Source organism: Myotis davidii, unplaced genomic scaffold (assembly GCF_000327345.1).
Source record: "Myotis davidii unplaced genomic scaffold, ASM32734v1 scaffold1373, whole genome shotgun sequence".
Taxonomy (NCBI): Eukaryota; Metazoa; Chordata; class Mammalia; order Chiroptera; family Vespertilionidae; genus Myotis; species Myotis davidii.
In genome coordinates, this window is record NW_006284614.1 from 657,469 (window position 1) to 677,929 (window position 20,461).

The window sequence follows — 20,461 nt, forward strand, 5'->3', positions numbered from 1 at the left end:
CTACTCAGCAGAGTTTATTTCCTGCTAAACCCTCTCCCTTGCAGCCTCGTGTAAGCCTCACAACCTCACAGAAAGCAAATGGAATTAGCTTTCTTATTTTGCAGACCACAAAACTGAAGCTTGGAAAGGTTAAATAAGGTGCAGCTACTAGGCGGTGATTCAGACCAGACTCCTAAGGCAAGCCAGCCAAGAGGCTCTGAGCTGAAATGGGAGGCAGTCCCTCCCGCTCCGCCCTCCTGGGCTGGTCCTTGTGGGAAGCTGTGGGGACGAGGTGAGCATCAGCAGAGCCTTCTGGTCTGGTGGGACCCCTGATGAGGCTAAGGAAGCTCTCTAGTCACAGTGGAATCAAAGGGACACGGGGGGGGAGGGGGGGCGGCTTCTCCTGACCCCGGAGTTTCCTGTCTCCTCCACCTGAAAGGAGGAAAGGGAACCTGGGACACACCTGAGGCATGTCCCAGGGTGTCCCCACCTGCAGTGAGGGGGAGGGTACAGTGGGTGTGAAGGTGACTGGGGAACAGATGGCAGTGTGCCTAGGGGGGTGCCGAGGATGAGAACCAGGGCAGATTTGGAAAGCCACTGGAACAGTGTATGAAACGTCTGAGCCAGGCTCTGGCTTATGGATTCTGTCCCCAGGGCTAACTGTGAGGCCCTGCATTTGTCCTCAGGAGGAAGATGCAAGGAAATGGGTGAGGAAGGCTCTGGTGGAATGCCAACCCCTGGGGATGCTAAGTTGTGAGGTGAGGGGAGCGCGAGGGTAGTGAGGAGAGTCCATGGAAAGATGTAGAGACAGCTACAGGCTCTCAGAGCCCAAGGGAAAGAAGCAGAGCACACACACTGGTTCTCCATCGGAGAGAAACTGGCATGTAAATAAAAGCTCATATATACTTCCAGGAACCACAGGTCCATTACGCCTTCTTGCTTGCTGCCAACCAGACCCTCACTGCATTCTGTTCTATTATATCTCTCCTGAGGATGATGGACCACACATGAGCTACTGCCCTGGATGGCGCCCTCTAAGCCTCAGCTGCCCCACCTGCTGAAGAGGAAAACAGTGCCTCACCCACCCACCTCTCCTGGTTGTTGTAAGATAACAATGACAATAACAGCCAATCTTCATATAGTGCTTACACATTGTTCCATATTACACTATGCACCTAGCGTTACATATTACACATATACTAACTCACTTAATCCTCAAAACAGCTCTGTGAAATTGGTACTCTTACAACCCCCACCTGACTGAGAAGGAAACCGGTGAGATTTCAGAACTTGTTCAATGTCAGCCAGCAGGGTGAGTGGCAGAGGTGGGATGTGAACCCCCAAATCTGGCCTGAATCCATACTCCTAACCTCTTTGCTGTATGACATGCTGTGCATTTTAAATGAATGGTGCGTGGTCATTCCTGTTAGAACTACTCCCACTGGGAAGGGAAGCAGAGGGAGAATGCCTGGGGAGAGAACCGCACCTCCAGCCTTAGAACTGGCCCAGCTCCCCGGGGCCAGGCTTCCCAGGGAGGGGGCAGGAATGGCAGGTCTCCGGCCCTCCCAGCGCAGGGCTGTCTTCCTATGCTCCTTTTCAAAGCAAAGTGTCTCTGCTGCCAAGAGCGGGTTTGTCCGTCTCTTGGAGACAGCGGTTGTCAAGCCCAGAACAGCAAGCATGTCAAAAATAGCAGCACCAGCAGACTGCGTGGCTGCAATTTCCTTTTGAAATGTCGACTTCACTCTCGCCAAAAGAGCCGGGGTCTGTGTATGCTCCCTGCAGCTGGTCAGTGAGGCTGCTGAAGGTTCCAAGACGTTTGCTAGGGGCCGGCGGAGAGTGTCTGCACAGTAACCATGATGAGCTTGGGGTTGTGTTTAAAAGTGTTGTTGTTGTTATAAACCCCACCAAGGGTAGCCCCCAATGGGTGAAGTGGTAGCCACGGTGAGACCAGTATTGATGATACTGGCTATAGCGAAGGCCCCTTTTCTCTTCTGTTCTGGAAAGAAGGGAGTCACTGTTGGGTTTGGATCAGTCACCGCTAGGTTTAAACCACTCCCCTCAGGGTCCCAAGGAGATGAGGATCAAGGAGGGATGGAGAGGCAGGGTGGACACCTTTCTCTGGGAGTTCAGAGCTAAAGGGCCTGACACGCCCCAACCCCACAGAGTCCTGGAGTCCAGAAGGGGAAGTGGTTCATGGTGAGGCAGGGTAACATGAGAAGCAAGAGCCCATCTGCCGTTATTCCATGGCCTCATCCCGGACGCTCCGTCTCCGCTAAGCCCAAGCTCCAGGCCTGAGCATCTGTGCGACCTGGGGCGGGCGGCGGGTGTAAGTGGGATGGAGGGAGGCAATCCTACAGCTTAAAGAACGCATTTCTTTTCCTCCCCTAAGAGATCTTGACAAACTAGAGTGAGACCACACTTTGCTCTCTGGGGCAACAACACGCAGTCAAAACCAATCAGAGCTGGACACCAGTTCCAGCCAGACTGTCCCGGGAGGACAAAATTCTCTACTTGGCATTTACGTGCAGGTGCCGCTGACAGAAATACTGCCAAGAGCCAGGGCTCAGCCAGTGGAAGGAGGAAAGATAAGCAAAGGACTAGAAGGTGTCATGTGAGGAAAAGCACCAAGGGGAGGAAAGCAGGGATTCGTGAGCGAAAGGCAAGTAAGAGCCAGAGAGAACTGTCTGCGGGAAGGCAGCTCCCCCACTTCTGTGTGCAGGCAGCACCCCACTGTGGGACCCCACCCGGGGGCTGTGGAAGGGAATGGGTGCCGCAGGGAAAGGGAGGAGGCCGGGGAGTACAGCCCTGACTCCTGTGCAATTTCTTCAGGAAGTCTGTGTTCACAGGTGCAGAGATTAGGCGGGGTTTTGGTTTGTTTGTGGAGGTTTTGTTGTTTTTATTTTTGTTTTGCCAGCAAAGTATAAATCCATTGGGCAAATTCACTGCCTTAGTCCCATGTAATAAATAATGTGCAACTTACTTATTGTAGTTTAATGATGCTAATCATGCTCTGCATCTACCAAAAGAAGTTTGACCTATCTTTAGAGCAAAAACAAACAAACACATATGCAAATCCCACCATGGTTTGATTGTATTAAAAAAAAAAAATCAGTCTTTGGTGCTGTACATGAGGAGCAAGGAACAACTGTATGGAAGGATCTAAAGTAGCCGTGGGCAAACTACGGTCCGCAGGCCAGATCTGGCCCATTTGAAATGAATAAAACTATTGAAAAAAAAGACCGTACCCTTTTATGTAATGATGTTTACTTTGAATTCATAGTAGTTCACACAAACACTCCATCCATGCTTTTGTTCCAGCCCTCCAGGCCAATTTAAGAACCCATTGTGGCCCTCGAGTCAAAAAGTTTGCCCACCCTTATTTAAAGTGTCCCCTGCGGCAGAAGAGAAAAACTGTTATTCCATCCTGGATACTCAGTCTGGTCCATCTTTAAAAATGCTGCACTCCTAGATTTATGAATCCAAGCCATTCCCCCAGCCACGCTGTGACTCTCCCAGGTATTAGCTTTGTCACTCTTTTTTCACAATCAATGATTTTTTTTTAATTTATAGAGTTGTACAACTCTTACCACCATCCTGATTTAAAAAACCTCCAGTTGCCCTAGATCAGAAGTTCTCAACCTGTGGGTCGTGACCCCTTTGGCGGTTGAACGACCCTTTCACAGGGGTCGCCTAAGACCATCCTGCATATCAGATATTTACATTACGATTCATAACAGTAGCAACATTACAGTTATGAAGTAGCGACGAAAATAATTTTATGGTTGGGTCACAACATGAGGAACTGTATTTAAAGGGCCAGAAGGTTGAGAACCACTGCCCTAGATGGTTTGGCTCAGTGGATAGAGCGTCAGCCTCTGGACTGAAGGGTCCCAGGATCCATTCTGGTCAAGGACACATGGCCAAGTTGCAGGCTCCATCCCCAGTAGGGGGCGTGCAAGAGACAGTCTATTAATGATTCTCATCATTGATGTTTCTATCTCTCTCTCTCCCTCTCCCTTCCTCTCTGAATTCAATAAAAATATATTTTAAAAAAATAGAAAACCTCCCATCCCATCCCCAAAGTCTCCCCATGTCCCGCTGCAGGTGGGACTTACCCTATGCTCTCCGACCTCCAGCAAAGAGAGTGCACAGCTCTCTCACAGACTGGTTGGGGAATCTTAATTCAGCTGGTCAAGGAGAGGCCCCTGCACCTCACACCACTGGGATTCATGTCCTAGCTTCTGTTCTGCCCTCAGTGCATAAGAGAGACTGCTGGGTACTGTGAGAACCTTCCAGTGAACTAAGGCAGTTAGAGGGTCACCCCTGAGTTAAGGCTCTTTATAGGCTAATTCCCATCTTACCTTCCTAAGTCATCTTTTCTCTGTGTATTTTACTATTTCTACTGTTCCTTTGTCTTAAACATCTCTGTAAGCTTCTCAAGATTGAGAGACCCTAAGGTGAATATATTTAGTGCAACATGGCAGAGTATTTTATCAGACACTTATAAGATCCTCTCTCTTTCTCTCTGTCTCTCTGTGTTTGTCTCTCTCTCTCTCTTCCTTGCAGGTTGAGGAAATTCTGGGAGACACCTTTCTGACCCCACCGCAATCTCCTCTTGCTTCGTAAGTTCAGGACTGCCCTCCACAGAGGTGAGCAGGGTAGGAAAAGGTGGTTTACTGAGATGCCAGGGAAAAGGTCTCCTCCGGCTGGAAAACAACAGTCTCAGCAAACACAGCTAGTCCTAGAGTCCAGAGTGTGAGCTCCACAGAAACCCCAAAGGGACTCCCAGCCACCAAAAAGGTGAAGAGGGGGAGAAAGATAGACAAGATACACACAGAGGGAAGAAGAGATTAAAACAACACAGGGGAAATGTGAGAAGAAAAAAAACGCAGAGCGAGAATGAAAGGAAGGGAAAATGCAGAGAAAAGGAGATGATTGGGAAGGGCGGGGCACAGCAGCAGCAGGGAAAGCGAAACAGAGAAGGAGAAACAAAAGCAGGTGGAATAAAATACAAACACAGACTGAGAGCGAGGTGCTGCTGACGCTGTGGAAACCCAAACCCTGATTTTGCCCAAATGCATTCCCTCGAACCCTCTCTCTGCCCCTCCCCACCCTGATTCTAATTTGGCCCGAGGGACTGAGCCCATGCAACATTCCCCAACAGTAGGACCTACCTCAGATGCACAGACAGCCAGCTGCACCTTCCTCACATCCTGGGGTAGTCAGGCGGGAGGGCTAGCCTGCGTCTCTGTGGAGCCTAACAGGTCCAGGACAGCCTCCAGGAGCTTCTGCGGCCGAGTCCTGGCCTGTGCCGGCAGCTGTGAGAGCACAGCCCAGCTGTCACAGCAACATGGGGTGCTGTTCTCTTGGTTCTCAGAGCACAAATCCACACAGAGGCTCAGTCAGAGAGGGATCACTTGGCAAAATCCTCCACAGAAACTAGAGCAGGTCACAGCCTCTCGGTTTTTCTTTGACATCTTAAGAAGAGCCACCTATGAAGTTCCTCCCAGGAGCTAGACTGTTCCCTGGTGGGGAAGGAATGTCGCTTCCCTCCATCCTTCAGAGCTGGGAGGAGCCTCTCTCCCAAGAGATGGAAACTTCCTGGTGCTAGGGTGGACTGAAACCATTAGGACTTCTCAAGGCCCAGGTGGCTGGCTGAGGATCAAGGCCCCTGCAACGCTCCCCTTGTCATTTGAAAAAGATCATATTGACATGGGTTTAACTGGCAGTTACTTAGGATTCAAGTTTCTTTGAAGAATCAGAGTTGAAATGAGGCAACTTCCATGTCTGGGCGGGGAAACCGGGAAGAAAGGTCCAGGCGGAAGTTGTAGGGACCTGCTTTTTCAAAGGTCACACATCCCTGTCCTGGCCCTCCCAGTCCCTGCCCCAGTGTGGGGGAGGTGCTCCCACTTCAGAAGCTGGGGATATGTAGTCTCCCGGTCTCCCTTGCTGCCCAAATCAGAAAATAGAGAGAACAGTCTGGAAGGTTGCTACGGCAACCAGAGTCCCTGGAGAGCCCAGTGCTCCACAAACCCTTTACTTCCGGGCATGCTCGGACTTGGAGAAGGAATTTATTAGGAATGGTGATTAAGGTGATCACATACACACATGTGGAGATACATGCCTGCATGGTCCAACATTTACCCTCAGCTGGGCCCTTCTCCTTTCCCTAAATACCCAAGAGAAACTGAAGAGATTTGGAAAAGTAGCACTTCATGGCCTCAGAGCAGGTTTCTGGATCATGAACTCCTCTATCTCCCACTGTATTTCAGGTTTGGAGAAGCTGAGCTCCAATCAAAGTGGCCTCCAGTCATAAGGATCACAGTGAACCTGCCTAAAGAGCACCCTCCTTTCTGAAGGGTAAGAAGAAAGACTGCAGCCCAGCTCAAAAGGCTAAGAAGGGATTTAAGGAGTTCATGGTCCAGAATGGCCTATTCTTGGGCTTTGGATCCAAGGCAGAAACTCTGGGGGGAGGCCTGGCCTATGGAAGGTGGGAGACAGGGTAATGAACTAAAAGTCAAGTCCATTACTAAAATTCACACATTTGCATAGAATCACCCTCAGCTTCCCAGATGAGTTCATTGAACGTTCCCCATGAGGTAGGGAGGGGAAGACATTAATGTTCCCATGTAATGGGTGGGGAAACTGAGGCATTAAGAGGATGGTGCCAGTTACCCTGTAAAGCTGTGGCAAAATCCAGACTGAGATCTGGCATTCACAGAGCCATAGTATCTCAAGAAAACCCTCAAAAGGCCACTCCTCCTAAGTTGCTCTTCAAGAAAATAATTTAGAAAAAAAAATCTTATCCAAGAGTCCTAAAGCATAGATATAAAATTAAAAATATGTTAACAGTCCTTTTCGTTTCTGAACTGTACCCAAAAGAGTTCAGAACAGTACATCACAGTTTATCAAGGCAACAAACAAATGATGGTGTTAGCAGGAGGGGAGTGAGGGGAAGTGGGTAGTGTGATGGAAGGCAGAGATTTCACGATGGAAGGAGATGGCTTAGTCCAGGTGGTAGTGACACCACCAAGTTACCTTACCGGTTACAGCAAGTCGGCTGCAGCTCTGAGGGGCAGAGCAGGCGAGTGTTTGCTTGACTCAGCCAAAAACCTCTAGTAGTGTGGTTGTCAGCAAAGACATAAAGCTTCCTCCTTACTCTAAACCAACTATTCCATTCCCAACAAGATGGGAAGACACCCACACTAGCATCCAATGTGTGCTTTACCTGTCTGCAGGTCTAAGCTGGAGTTGGTTTTTAGAAAGCCTTCAACTGTTCTAAATCAAATTCCCAAGAAGAAGGGTGGAGGGCTAGAGAGGTTGGGGGGAAGCAAGGGAGAGAAACTTGCCATCTGTAACAACAGTCCACTGCCCCTCTGAGATGACAACATCTGTTTAAGTGCCACCTCTCTTCAGATGACATGGACATGCCAGCTGCCTGACTCTATTCGGCCATTTCTCCCGGCTCTGTGGTTGCCTTTTGCTAGTCCCTCTGCACAGGAAGGCACGTGCACACAGAGCATTTGGCTCTGAGAAAGAACCTTCCTGGAAGGGAGAGAGAGTCAGGGGCTCAGAGTCGGGGGCACTACATGTAGACCAAAGCCTGGTGTCTCCTGTGCCAGAACACACCTGGGAGAAAACATCGGCCCCTTTGGTCCGGGACTCACACTAACGTCCTCCAAATGGCCAAGTTTAATTGCAGTTTCTCTAATTCCACTTGAGGCTGTGCCTCTAACGGGTCTCCTGCAGGATGACCAGCAGGTGTTACAGGGCCCTGGAATAAAACAGCAAGATGAGTCCTGTCTCTGTCCTCCAGCTTCTGCCAGGTACCTTCTGGCCAGAAGTTAAGACAGGTGCATGCCCCATAGCAAAGGGCACTGAGGAGAGAAACGAGACCCAGGAATAACCTGGTTTCCATCCTATTGGCATCTCTGTACCTACAGCTGTTAGAAGTCTCAGACATGAAAAAACCAGAATCTTGAAGGAAAGTCAGACAGAAATCTCATCCACATAACAGAAGATGGCATGAATGGGCGGCACCATTAGAATTTCAAAAATATCACTTAGATGGCTACAACTTGAATGCTGCAGGGGCCCAAGTAACAAGGTTGACAGTCCAGGTGTTTGGTCCTGGACGCCATGCACTAGGGTAAGGGAAGGAGTCAGGGAGCCAACCAGAGCTCAGGTGAGAGTCATGGAAAACGAGAAGGCAGCCTAAGAAATTATTTGCTCAGTGTCACCCTTCTCGTGTAGAACCTGCCTGCATCAGTCAGACCTCAGTGAGCATCCTCTTCTCTGCATACATCCGATGTGGAGTGGGAAGGTAGCTGGGTCTCCGCTCCCGGGAAGCCTCAGAGAATTCAGGCTTGCCAAGTCCACCATCGGCCACCTTCAAGTCCGGTGCAGGCTGCCCACACGTGACGTGGGTGTACTGGCCTTGCTCCTCCTGCTCGGTCTCCCGGTGGTAGAAGTAGTTGAAGTTGGAGACAATGACCGGCACTGGTAGGGCGATGGTGAGGACCCCAGCGATGGCACAGAGTGAGCCCACAATCTTGCCTCCAACGGTCATGGGGTACATGTCCCCATAACCTACTGTGGTCATTGTAACCACTGCCCACCAGAAGGCATCTGGGATGCTGGGAAAGAGAGAATCATCATCATCAGCCTCTGCGAAGTAGACGGCGCTGGAGAAGAGGATGACTCCGATGAAGAGGAAGAAGATGAGCAGTCCTAGCTCCCGCATGGAGGCCTGCAGGGTCTTGCCCAGGATCTGCAGCCCCTTGGAGTGGCGCGAGAGTTTGAAGATGCGGAACACCCGCACCAGACGGATCACGCGGAGGATGGCCAGGGACATGGCCTGCTGCCCGTTCTGGCCGCCCCCTCCGTTGGCTGACTGCTGCTCCTGCTGCTGCACCAGCTCCGTGCCCAAGGTGATGAAGTAGGGGAAGATGGCCACCAAGTCGATGATGTTCATGATGTTGCGGAAGAAGGCTGGCTTGCTGGGGCAGGCGGAGAAACGCACCAGGAGCTCAAACGTGAACCAAACGATGCACAGGGTCTCCACCAGGAAGAAGGGGTCGGTAAAGAAGGAGTCCCCCAGAGTACTTAGTGAGGAGGGGCCCACTCCCCCAGGGGTGATGCCAGGATGAAAGGTATAAGCATCGTCTTCATCCTCTTCTTCCTCCTGACTCCCCCTGGAAATTGAGGAGACTCTGCTCACGCCACCATTGCTTCCACCTCGACCATCTGCACGGAACTGGGGCAAAGTCTCCAGGCAAAAGATGACGATGGAGATGAGGATGACCAACACCGAGACGATGGCGATGCCCCTGGCGGGCCCTGAGCTCTCCGGGTACTCGAAGAGCAGCCACACCTGGCGCTGGAAGGGCTGGGAAGGCAGAGGCTTCTCGTCCTCGCCGCCCTCCGGAAGGCAGCCCTCGTCCTCCCGGAAGGCGGCCAGGGCCTCGTCCCCCAGCTGGTAGAAGCGGATCTCCTCCAGGAAGATGTCCAGGGGCACGTTGACCGGCCTCCGCAGCCGGCCCCCCGACTGGTAGTAGTAGAGGATGGCGTCGAAGCTGGGCCGGTTGCGGTCGAAAAAGTACTCGTTCCTCAGCGGGTCGAAGAAGCGGACGCGGCGGCCAGGGTCCCCCAGCAGCGTGTCGGGAAACAGCGACAGGGTGCGCAGTTGAGTCTCGAAGCGCAGACCGGAGATGTTGATCACCAGCCGCTCGCTGCTACAGCAGCCCTCGCCCGCGCCAGCCTCCGGGAAGTCTCCCGCATCCTGTTGCTCGCCCTCCGGCCCGCGGACCTCCCCCGGCGCCGCCAGCGTCAGGGATTTCTCCGATCTCATGTCCTCTCCGCGGTGCGCTCCCCGCCACAGCAGCTTCCCCGCGCCGGCGGCGCCCTCTGTCTAGGGTGGGGCCCGCGCTCCTCCGAGCTCGCGGGCTGACCTGCGGTGGGGTCCGTGAGCCCTGAACCCCTTGTCCCTGCAAGGGTAGGTCCGGGGAGGTGCCCTGGGCGCAGAGGATTGGCGCCGCGCCTCCAGCAATCCGCGCCTGGGGCTGGAGCTTACTGGGATACCTGAAATCTCACACTGGCGCGTGTGACACCGGGTGCCCGAAAAGACGGCGCTTCACCCCCTCACCTCCGTGCCTGAGACTGGGCTTCTGGACGCAGGGTTAGCACTCCCTGGCTCCCACTGCGCGCCTCCAACAGAGCGCGGGGACCCACCTCCCCACCGCTCAAGCCTTGGCTGCAGCCACCGCAGCTGCAGCGGCTCTGCTCTCTGCTCTGTCCTTCTCTCCCAACACACACTCCCGGAGTGACGTGGCAGGCCCCGCCTGCTGCCCCCTCCCACCCAACTCCCACAACACACCCCTCGCCCAGCCAGGGGTGCCGCGAGCCAGGGCGCTGTGAGAATAGACACACACTTGTCTCAGGTAATCTTTCCCGCGCTCTGCGGCATGCCTCTCCCCTTCGCACGTTCACACTCCGGGCCCCTAAACAAGCACTAATGGCCTCTCACCACACCCCCTCCACACCCCCAATCAGCTTTTCTCAATGCCAGTTTACAGCGTTGACCTGCGCAGTGCATTTCATCAATAAGAAAACACACCCCACTCGCCACAGGCACTGAGCACTGTGCCTCCACTCATCCAGAAATTTAATGAGAAAATCAAATCCTATTTTGTCCTTCTGTGTTTATAAAGACCGATTTGCCAGCATCTCCAATCTCTACTGAAAAAAAAAAAAAAGGAAAAAGGAGAGACAGCATTTTTGAGATGTCTTGAGAGCTTCCAATTTAAATTGGACTCCATGTAAGTCCCCAGAGAATCCCATACCTCCCTTTGCAAACCTGGGAGGCTGCAAGTCTCCTTAGGCATAGTGCCAGAAAAGAAAGAGGTAGGAGGCCTCCCGTTGTCTTTCCCATCAGAAGTTTTGACAGGAGTCCTGGGAACTCGGGCAGCAGACCAGGTAAAGAAAAAACAAACAAACAAACAAAGATGGTGGCGTCTCAGAGGTATTGTGGCCCAGGGAAGTACGGCCTGGAATTCATTTGCTCCCAGACTCCCTGGGAAGGCATCTGGGATGTCTGCTTATTGTGCAGACAAGAAAAGGGGTGAGTGGAAAGAATATATAAGAGTATTGATAAAAATAATAATAATAATAACTATGTTTACTGAGCATCTACTATGTGCCAGCTACAATCTAGGTGCTTTCTCCCTCAGGCCTCACAACCCTAGGAGAAAGATGGCCTCTGCTCTAGGTTACAAGACCCACTGGCCATATTTGGGTAGGGACCAAAGTTTGTTGTTAAAGATTCTTTCCAGAACTCTCCAGGAGGGAGGTGGTGAGAATGGTTTTCCATCCATTTTGGCCAAAGACCATATAGTCTTTTGTCACTAGAATAGACAGGTTAGTGTCTGGTGGAGGAGAGGTGATCTGATTTTTAAGACTGCCACTTCCAGGTAGGTTTAACAATTGCTTCTCTGTGCCCAGTTTTCTCTTTGGGGGGCATCTAGGGCCAAATTGGCTGACAAATACGGGGTGTTTTTGTGTCTCTTCTTCTGCATATTAGATCATTAGTAAGAGTTCACTGAAGATAATGATGGGAATGATTCATAAAAGTACTCTCAAACCACAAGATACACATAAGAATGCTTTGCATTACACAGTGTTTTAAAACCATAGTGGCTAGCTCCAAAGGGAGTGAGGGAGTGAGGGAGTGGGGTTGTGGGGGAGTGAAGGAGTGGGGCTGTGGAGGAGTGGGGGAGTGGGGTTGTGGGGGAGTGGGGGAGTGGGGAATTACGTTTCCTGGATGTGTAGAAAAGAGGGCCCGTGGTGAGGGAGTAGGAGAGAGACCGGCATCTCATGGCATCTTTATTTTCCAGTCTCATCCCTCACCAGGCTTGCCTGTCTCCTTTCTGTGTTTGTACTGTTCATTTCCACTCCCTACTCTCACTTTGCACGTTTCGGTGAAAAGCGAGAGAGAGCAAGTGTTCCAAGTCATCCAGTTAATAGTTTTCCTATTTACAGGCTATGTAATTGGGCAATTTAGCCTTCACCCAACTATGTTGTTCCATTCAAAAATAATTTTTAAGGCAAGGAAAAGAAAACCAACAACAACAACACATAGAAGAAACTCTTTTACCCTTGTCCAGTAATTTGGAAATATTTTCTGGGTTATAAATTGATTACTTATGATTATTTTTGTCTTTGTTTTCAAAATTTATAATGAAATATTCATTTGCATATTTGTTTTTGTTGTTGCCATTTTTATCCACCAGTTTATCAACTAGGCCAACAACTCTTCCAAACAAACCTTGGAAAAACATGGGAAGGACCGGGCATTCTTCCAGAAGGTGCTCAGTCTAACATGGTGGCAGGAACCACCATTTGAGTGCCCCTCGGGTTAAGCCTGCCAAGCTACCAGCAGGGCTGATGTTCCATGGTTACTTTCACGTGAGGCATGCGGCTGTGCCCCAAGAGAGGTTTCACTGTGCACGGGGAGGTTCCCCTGGAAGGAAAAGCCATTAGCAAAGTCATGAATCAGAATCTGTTCTTAGTGCTCCTGTGGAAGAGACTCATTTCTTAGCGTTAGAAAAGCCCTTTGCCTGGATCAGCCGTGGGCAAACTACGGCCCGCGGGCCGGATCCACCCGTTTGAAATGAATAAAACTAAAAAAAAAAAAAAAAAAAGACCGTACACTTTTATGTAATGATGTTTACTTTGAATTTATATTAGTTCACACAAACACTCCATCCATGCTTTTGTTCCGGCCCTCCGGTCCAGTTTAAGAACCCATTGTGGCCCTCGAGTCAAAAAGTTTACCCATCCCTGGCCAAGATCATTCCTGCCCAGCATACAGTGAGGGTGAGTCAAATCACACCTTTAGAAGTGCCAGTTCCAGGTGAAGGAAGACAAGGGATACAACCCCCTCCCAGCAGCATTTCCCCATTTTTCATGACAGCACAGATTTTTTTTTGTTGTGTCTAAATATACAAGAAGAATATTTGCAATGAAAGTAGGGGTCATTCATTCACTTAACAAGCATTAATTGAGAAGCTACTGGGTGCCCATCATGGTGCCAAGTGCTGGAGATTTAGGAGTGACCTAGACAAAATATCTGTTCTAATGAGTTTACATTTTCATTCAATGAATACACTCTAGATATAAAATTTCAGCAGTAAACATTAAAGAAGATATCAATATACTGTAGTAGATGTTTGAAGAAAATAAATGACAAGTTATGTCAGAAATGAACCTAAGGATTCAACGCTGAGAAAGGTGATTGGGAAGATGAGGGAAGGAGGCTTTGAATCCTGGAGTAAATGGGAGAATAATGAGCAATTCTATATTTAGCACAGGATTTTTGCTATTTTCCTCTTGTCACCCTCCCTCTACACACACACACACACACACACACACACACACACACACACAAATTTGGTCATCAATAAATTACATTTAAAAGAAATAAATGTCTTGAACTTTGAGGGCTAATTTCCTGCCAATAGCACCTATTGATTATTCAAACTAATTGATGTCCACTGCCCATGCTTGATAGGATAACTCTTTCACCTAACATCCATTCTATTAATTTAGTCTTTGGAAGCACCAGGACCACTTCCCTCCTTCTGGATCTAAAGTGGAGAAAAGGAAGGACAAATGCAAATATATACTCTGTTAATAAGCATCACTTATACTTAGCTGTTTAGACAAAGTTTTGATGAGGAGGTGGAGGAGAATGAGGAGGAGGAGGAGGAGGGGGAGGAGGATGATAATGATATCAACTACAAAGTGCTGATGGTGATGATGAATTCACCCGAGAAAAATCTAACAGCTTTTTTCTTGAGTGAAGCTGTATAATGAAAAAAGGAATGCATTAGACATCTGTGCCATGCCAATCACCCGGCCTGTGAAATGACTAACCACACCAAGAAACAAATCTGTAAAGGACTCCTTATCTTTCAGGGAGCATACCAAGAGAGCTTCTTAGCAGCACAAGTTTGCAATCTGCTTCTTCACCTCATTTCCCTACTGTGGTAGTCATTAGTGCTATTTTCTAAATGTCTCCAGTTCTCTAGCTCACTTACGGTTGGACCAGGCAAGCAGCTCTGACTGTAAGCAGAGATATATGTGTCGATTCCAGACCAAAACATTTAATTACCAATGAGGAAGCCTCCAGAGCTTTCTGTAACCCAGACACAACGGCCAGTGTGGCTCAAGATGGTGGCTGTTCTTTAGAGTGAGCGTGTTCCGGAGTGAGGTGAAATGGAGACGGATGCCCAGCTGAAGCAAAAGCAATGTTCACGAGTGAGAAACAATCCTTCTTTGTTCTAAGCCTCTGATATTTTGAGATTGACTTGTTACTAAAACATAATCTAGCTCTTCAAACTAACTCAGTAGTAGGACCCAGAAATGAGGAGCAGCTATAACCAAAAACCTAAACTTAGTGACATTGGTTTAATGGCCAGAAACTTCACTGGAGGCTGCTAAGGGCAATCCTTGTCATGAGTGGCAAAATATTTGAAAAATTGTCATCTGTTATAACTTAGAAGGCAGATAATCTACCTAAAATTTGCATATCGTGGAAGAAGTTCAAAAGCAGGCTGTTAGTATTATATAGTGGCTGCTATTGGCTGACTCTGACAATGTAATACAAGATATTGATGAGTTCAGAAAAACACTGGCCAGTTAGCAAGCAGAGATGAAATGGAAAAGAGAAAGTCCAAAAATATGGGTATTTTTAGGGTCGACAGAGGCAACTGCTTCTCATCCCCAATAGGAAATTTAAAAAAACAAGCATACAAACAAAAACATCTCTGTGTAAGGCAGGCTGATTAGGATTTAGACTTCATTTATGGAACAAATCAGCATAGTGCAGTCATGCCCATTGCAAATACCTCTGAATGGAATGAGGTGTTTTAGAGCAAAACCTAATTAAAGTTTTGAAACTATAGCTTCCAGACAAATCATTTGATGGACAAAGTGGTTTTGGGGTGGGGTGCGGCTAGAGGTTTAATCTCCTACAGAAAACTGATACAGATAGGAAAAAGCCTGAGAATATTTAAGACAATCATATTGCTAAAGGAACCATGACCTGGACTAAACTATTCATGACTATTCAAGACTTAAAAAAACCATTAGGTTCCTAAATTTTTATGTTCAAGAAGCAAATTGAGAAAGTTGCTCAATTCCCACAGAGATATCACCTGCAATGCCAATCTCAGACATGACCAATGAGAGAACAATGGATAAAAAAGAATGTTCAGGAGGGAGAAACTAAGGGGCAGAGAATAGTGGGTGGGGAGCCCCTCCCAAGCAGCCAAATGAGACCCAATTTTACTTATCGGGGTTTCAGAATCACAGCGAAGCAGCGATGGCTGTGTTTCCTCTGTCTTTCCCATTTCTGAATAGGAATATTGATTAAAGCTTTCCTTTTCCCAATCAACCATTGTTTGTTATATCTTGGGAGAGGGAAAGATACCCTGTCTTTTCTATTCCCTCCATTTCTGAATTAGGAGGAGCCACATTCATTACTGATGTAGAGACCAGAACATGTCACCCCCTAACATAACATACTTTATATTACTAGAGTTCCTAGAACTTCAATTTGATGCCAGGACTGCATAGGACTTTTGGGTTGTCTCCCTTAGGGAGTTAGTACATTTTGCCATGGAAGCCAAACATTTTGTGCTTTGAAGGACAGTTGATCATTGTTGCTATTTACTAAATACATTCTAACTTCCCACTCTGGACATGTGCTAGGATTGTGTCCTTCCTGGTCCACGTGTGGTTGACTAAGATCATGTGGCTTGTGCTAGCTGATGAGTTGTGACATGTGCTATATCTGGCCTGCAGCACTCATTACCAGAGCTCTTTTCTCTGCCATAATGATCCAGAGCACTCAAGAGGGTGGAGAATGTTTCTGCCCCACCAATCTATGACCCAGATTGGAAGACATAAAGCAGAATCCCAAGAACATCAGTCATGGATATGTAGAGTAAGTCCTCACTTAGCATTGTTGATGGTTCTAAGACTTTAAGTGAAGCAACGTATAACACAACCAACTTTACCACAGACTAATTGATATAAATGAGAGTTAAGATTTATGGTATTTGTGTTACTAGAGCATAACCTAGCCTTTCCTGACCAATACACTTACTTGCTTTCCTTCTTGGAAGATACATATGACACAGAAGTCATTAATGTTCTATGGCTACAAAAGAAAATTGAACATGGATCATGAAATTCATTTCAAAAGCTTAACTTTAGCCAACTTTTCCATGTGTTTCTATGGAGCTAGTCTACATTTTTGTCCTTTGTCCATTTTCTGACCTAACTCTGTACCACTAAGGTAACAAAACCCTGTTGTCTAATTCTGGTGTCCTAGCTGATATCTTGGGATCATGGACTATGCTAAATCTTCATGATAAAATGTTGTGTTTATTAAATATTAACTAAGGATAGTAATAGCTATATATATGAATTCAGTGAATGCTTCTGTATTCTAAGCACTTTTCTAGAAGGTGTGAGGCAATAACTTTCCCTAACCTCCTTATAAAAATAAGAAAACTGAAGCACAGAGAAGTTACATATTTCCCATGTTGTAGAACTAGTGCGTACCAGAGCAGACTTCAAATGCAAGCAGTCTTAATGTCAGATCTTGTGTTATAGGCACTCTGTTCTTTATTCCCAAACTGTGTTTTATACAATTCTAATTTTACGTCATGTTAATAGATGTTTACACACACACACACACACACACACTTCCCAATTCAATGAGTTTTAGAATCTGATCCTGAACTGACTCAGAGGTTTACACTAGACATTATAAAAAGGCTATTTAAAAAGGCTCTGACACATTCATACAGCTCAACAAAAGGAAGACAAATAACCCAATTAACAAGTAGGTACTTCGTCAAAGAGAACATACAGATGGCCAATAGACATATGAAAAATGCTCAACATCACTAATCATCAAAGAGATGCAAATTAAAACAACAATGAGGTATCACCTCACACCTTTCAGAATGCTACCATCAATAAATCAACAAACAAGTACTGGCAAAGATGTGGAGAAAAGGGAACGTGGACACTGCTGGTTGGAATGCAGTCTGGTGCAGCCACTGTGGAAACCAGTATGGAGTTTCCACAAAAAAATAAAAATAGAACTATTTATTTGACCCAGTGAGCCCACTTCTATGAATATATCCCAAGAACCTTGAAATATCAATCAGAAAGAATGTATGCACCCCTATGTTCATAGCAGTGCAATTTACAATAGCTAACATATGGAAACAGCCCAAGTGCCATCAGTAGATTAGTGGATAAAGAGTTGTGGTACACTTACACCATGGAATACTATGCAGCAGTAAAAATGCAGGATTTCCTACCCTTAGTAATAGCATGAATGGACCTGAAGATATTATGCTAAGTGAAATAAGCGAGGCAGAAAAAGACAAATATCACATGATCTCACTTATATGTGGAATCTAATGAACATAATAAAGTGATAAACAAAGTAGGTCCAGAGGCATGGAACAGACTAACGTATCTCAGAGGGAGGAAGCAGGGAGACAGGAAGAGATTAATCAAAGAACTTATATACATATGCTGTATACATAACCAAAGGATACAGACAATAGTGTGGTGAAGACCTGGGGAGGGCAGGGGCTGGAAGAAGAGGGGGAGAGGAGAAAATTGGGGGACATCTGTAATACTCTCAACAATAAAAAAAAATGGCTCTGATACACTCCTTAACATTATTTAACCCAATTATGGGATCCAATTTTTCACCAAAGCTTACATTTTGAAAGATCTGTGTGTTGTAGAACATAATTTGAAAAAATTGAATCATAGAAACCAAGCATTAGGAGTGACAGTGAACATCGCCTCACTCAGCTGCATTGTTTTGCTGATGCTGGAACAGGACTTCAGCAGGCGTAATGACTTCTCCATGGCCTAAGGCATCATGATTGGAACCCAGATCTCTCGCTTCCTGTCAGCATGATGTCTCTCTTTACCCCAGGTTAGCAATAGCAAACTCTCCTGCGGTGAAGTGCAGTTCAGAAAGAAGTACAAGTTCCCACAGATTCCAATCATTATAAGGACAAGGACCCTGTCTGTTATGTCTATTCCTGGCCTACCACAATACCCTTCATATAACAGTTGCTTCTCATGTTAGTTGATGAGTAACAAGAAGGAACAGGAGGAGGACAACGTAACCAGAAAGAAGTTATGAAGAGAGCCCATGGCCTATGCAGAGAGTGTGTTGGTTACTAAACAGGTGACATAAAGGCCACAAAATCCAAAAGTATCTCTCTTCACCTAGAATTACACCATCCTTCTCAGGCACTGATGGAGCTAAAGCAAATCCTGTAGAGCTGCATATGTGAATATGAGTCAAGAGTGTGTGTGTGTGTGTGTGTGTGTGTGTGTGTACACATATGGTCACAGAGCAAGGGGTTTGCATGGCAGAAGAAAGGAGAGCTGGAAAAGACACAGAAAATAACATCTAACTAAAGGCATTGCCCCAAATAACAGGTATATAGGTAAAGGGGTGCCAAAGCCAGTCAGTAATGGAAGAACAAAGAGCCATGACTTGCAGAATATGGAAAGAAGGAAAAAATGTATTCCTGCCTTTTCCATAACCAAAGTGAAGTACAAGTTCTTTGAATAAGATCACAAAGAGTTTGGTCTGGAACCTTTGACACAGTTAAAGAAAATGAAGTCTCAAAGTTTATATCTATTGTTGATTTTGCTAAATGTGGAGTCCATGGAAGAGAAAGTTCTTTTGGTTCTAAAAACTATGTTTTTATATGGAAGAATGGCCAACCCCAGGATATGATTTGTGAAGGAGACTTTAAGACAAAAGAAATTAAACCACTTCACATCAAAAATGAAATGATTTTGGAAGCCTACAGGGATAAAAGAGAAGAAATTAGAGAAGGCTCTCTGTTGAATAGCACAAGTCTCCAAATAGGATGGGTCAACAAGGTCTCTCAGCCAGTCCTCTGTAAGGCACTGTGTCTGGTGGGATACAGAGATTGAAACAGGGATATCTGATGTCCACTTTTAGGCTGATCTCTTCTGGGCTTGAGTTCCCCTTCCAGCTTTGGGGAATGCAAGGGCTGCCTCTTTAGAGGAGAAGGGGGAGTAGAGGGAGGATTCTAATAGAAAGAGGAGGCTCTTCTAGCATTGCCCACTCCCCCCCCCCACCTTTCTTTGATGTAAACACATGGGAACAGTAAGGGGAGGCTGGGTGGCTGGTGCCCAGGCAGAGAGCCACTGCCCCTTGCCGAATGAGCCTGAGTTGCATGGAGTTGGGCCTCCCAGATGCTGCTGCCCTTCCTAAGGAGCAGAGGGTGTGATTTAATGTTCTGGTTCTTCTGCTTTACTGATGTAATGAAATAGTTGGGCCTAAATAATGCAAAACCCCTGGCCCACTGATGGTAACTTCTCTCTTTTTTTAACTACAGATTCTAATTCACTCCAAGTAACAAATTATGTTTTATGGCCTTTTATAAAATATTCATTCCTCCTCCCAGTGCTCTGGGTAGTTCAGGAAGCCTGGTGTAAGGAGGACCTCACTTCCTCCCAGACACAACTTACAGGGGGCAGCTGGGCTCTGACCACTGAGGGGTGACGGTGCTGACCTGAGCCAGAGTGTGGGTTCTGGCATTCTGCTCCCCACAGGACTACACCTCAGGTCACTGGGAGATGGGGACCTGGAAGATGTGCTTCTTTAGTGTCCTCACACTGAACAGGTCAAAACCACACCAAGCACCCTTCATACTCTTTCTTCTCTTCTGCATCCTCTTCTCTGAAATGTTCATGTGTTTCCATCCAGGCCTGCACTTGGAACAGCAGTGAGGCACCAGAGTCCAGAGGCAGAGGGCACCAGAGTGCAGAGGGGGCAGTGGGAGAAGAGGGCCAGGTGAGCTGGTCGCAAAGGATGAACACTAAGTTGGAGTCAGGGAGCCTGGCTTCCAGTCCTGGCACACCCACAGCTCACCCACGTCACCACTTCCCTGGGCCTCAGTGTCTTTTCTTGCACAGAGAAGAATTTATAGGAGAGAACTCTGTGGCCTGAAGTAAATTATAGTCCTAGTTCGATAACCTCAGATTCTGGATACACTGTCAGAGGGTCTCTGGGCATCTGCCCAGACTGGCAAAAAGAACTGCATTTTCCCAAAAGCAACAGTGGCAGCGACTCCTGGTGAGAGTTTTCTACTGACACTGGGACCCAGATGTCACCCACCAGGCCCTTCACGCCGGGTGAGGAGTGAGCTTTCTGCACCCCTCCTGGCAGGACCAGGACCTGATTCTTAGAAGCTGTGCAGAGGACAGATATTACCAGCTACAGTGTACAGAGCCCCAGAGAGAGGGAGGGGGGAGCGAGGGGGGAAAGAGGGAAGGAGGGAGGGAGGGAGGGAGAGAGGGAGGGAGAGAAAGAAGGAGGGAGGGAGAGAGGAAG

General features: G+C 47.6%; 1 protein-coding gene across 3 annotated transcripts in view; it reads right to left on the reverse strand.

The window, feature by feature from the left end:
• KCNA6 (potassium voltage-gated channel subfamily A member 6) overlaps positions 1-10,673 on the reverse strand; it is a 35,574-nt gene extending 24,901 nt beyond the window's left edge. For all 3 annotated transcript variants that reach the window (XM_006754863.2, XM_015572299.1, XM_015572303.1), the window contains exon 1: positions 5,154-10,673. In XM_006754863.2, coding sequence (XP_006754926.1) covers positions 8,249-9,829 — 1,581 coding nt within the window. In that variant the 5' untranslated portion in view covers positions 9,830-10,673 and the 3' untranslated portion in view covers positions 5,154-8,248. The remainder of the gene's footprint in view (positions 1-5,153) is intronic.
• Positions 10,674-20,461: the final 9,788 nt, after the last annotated feature.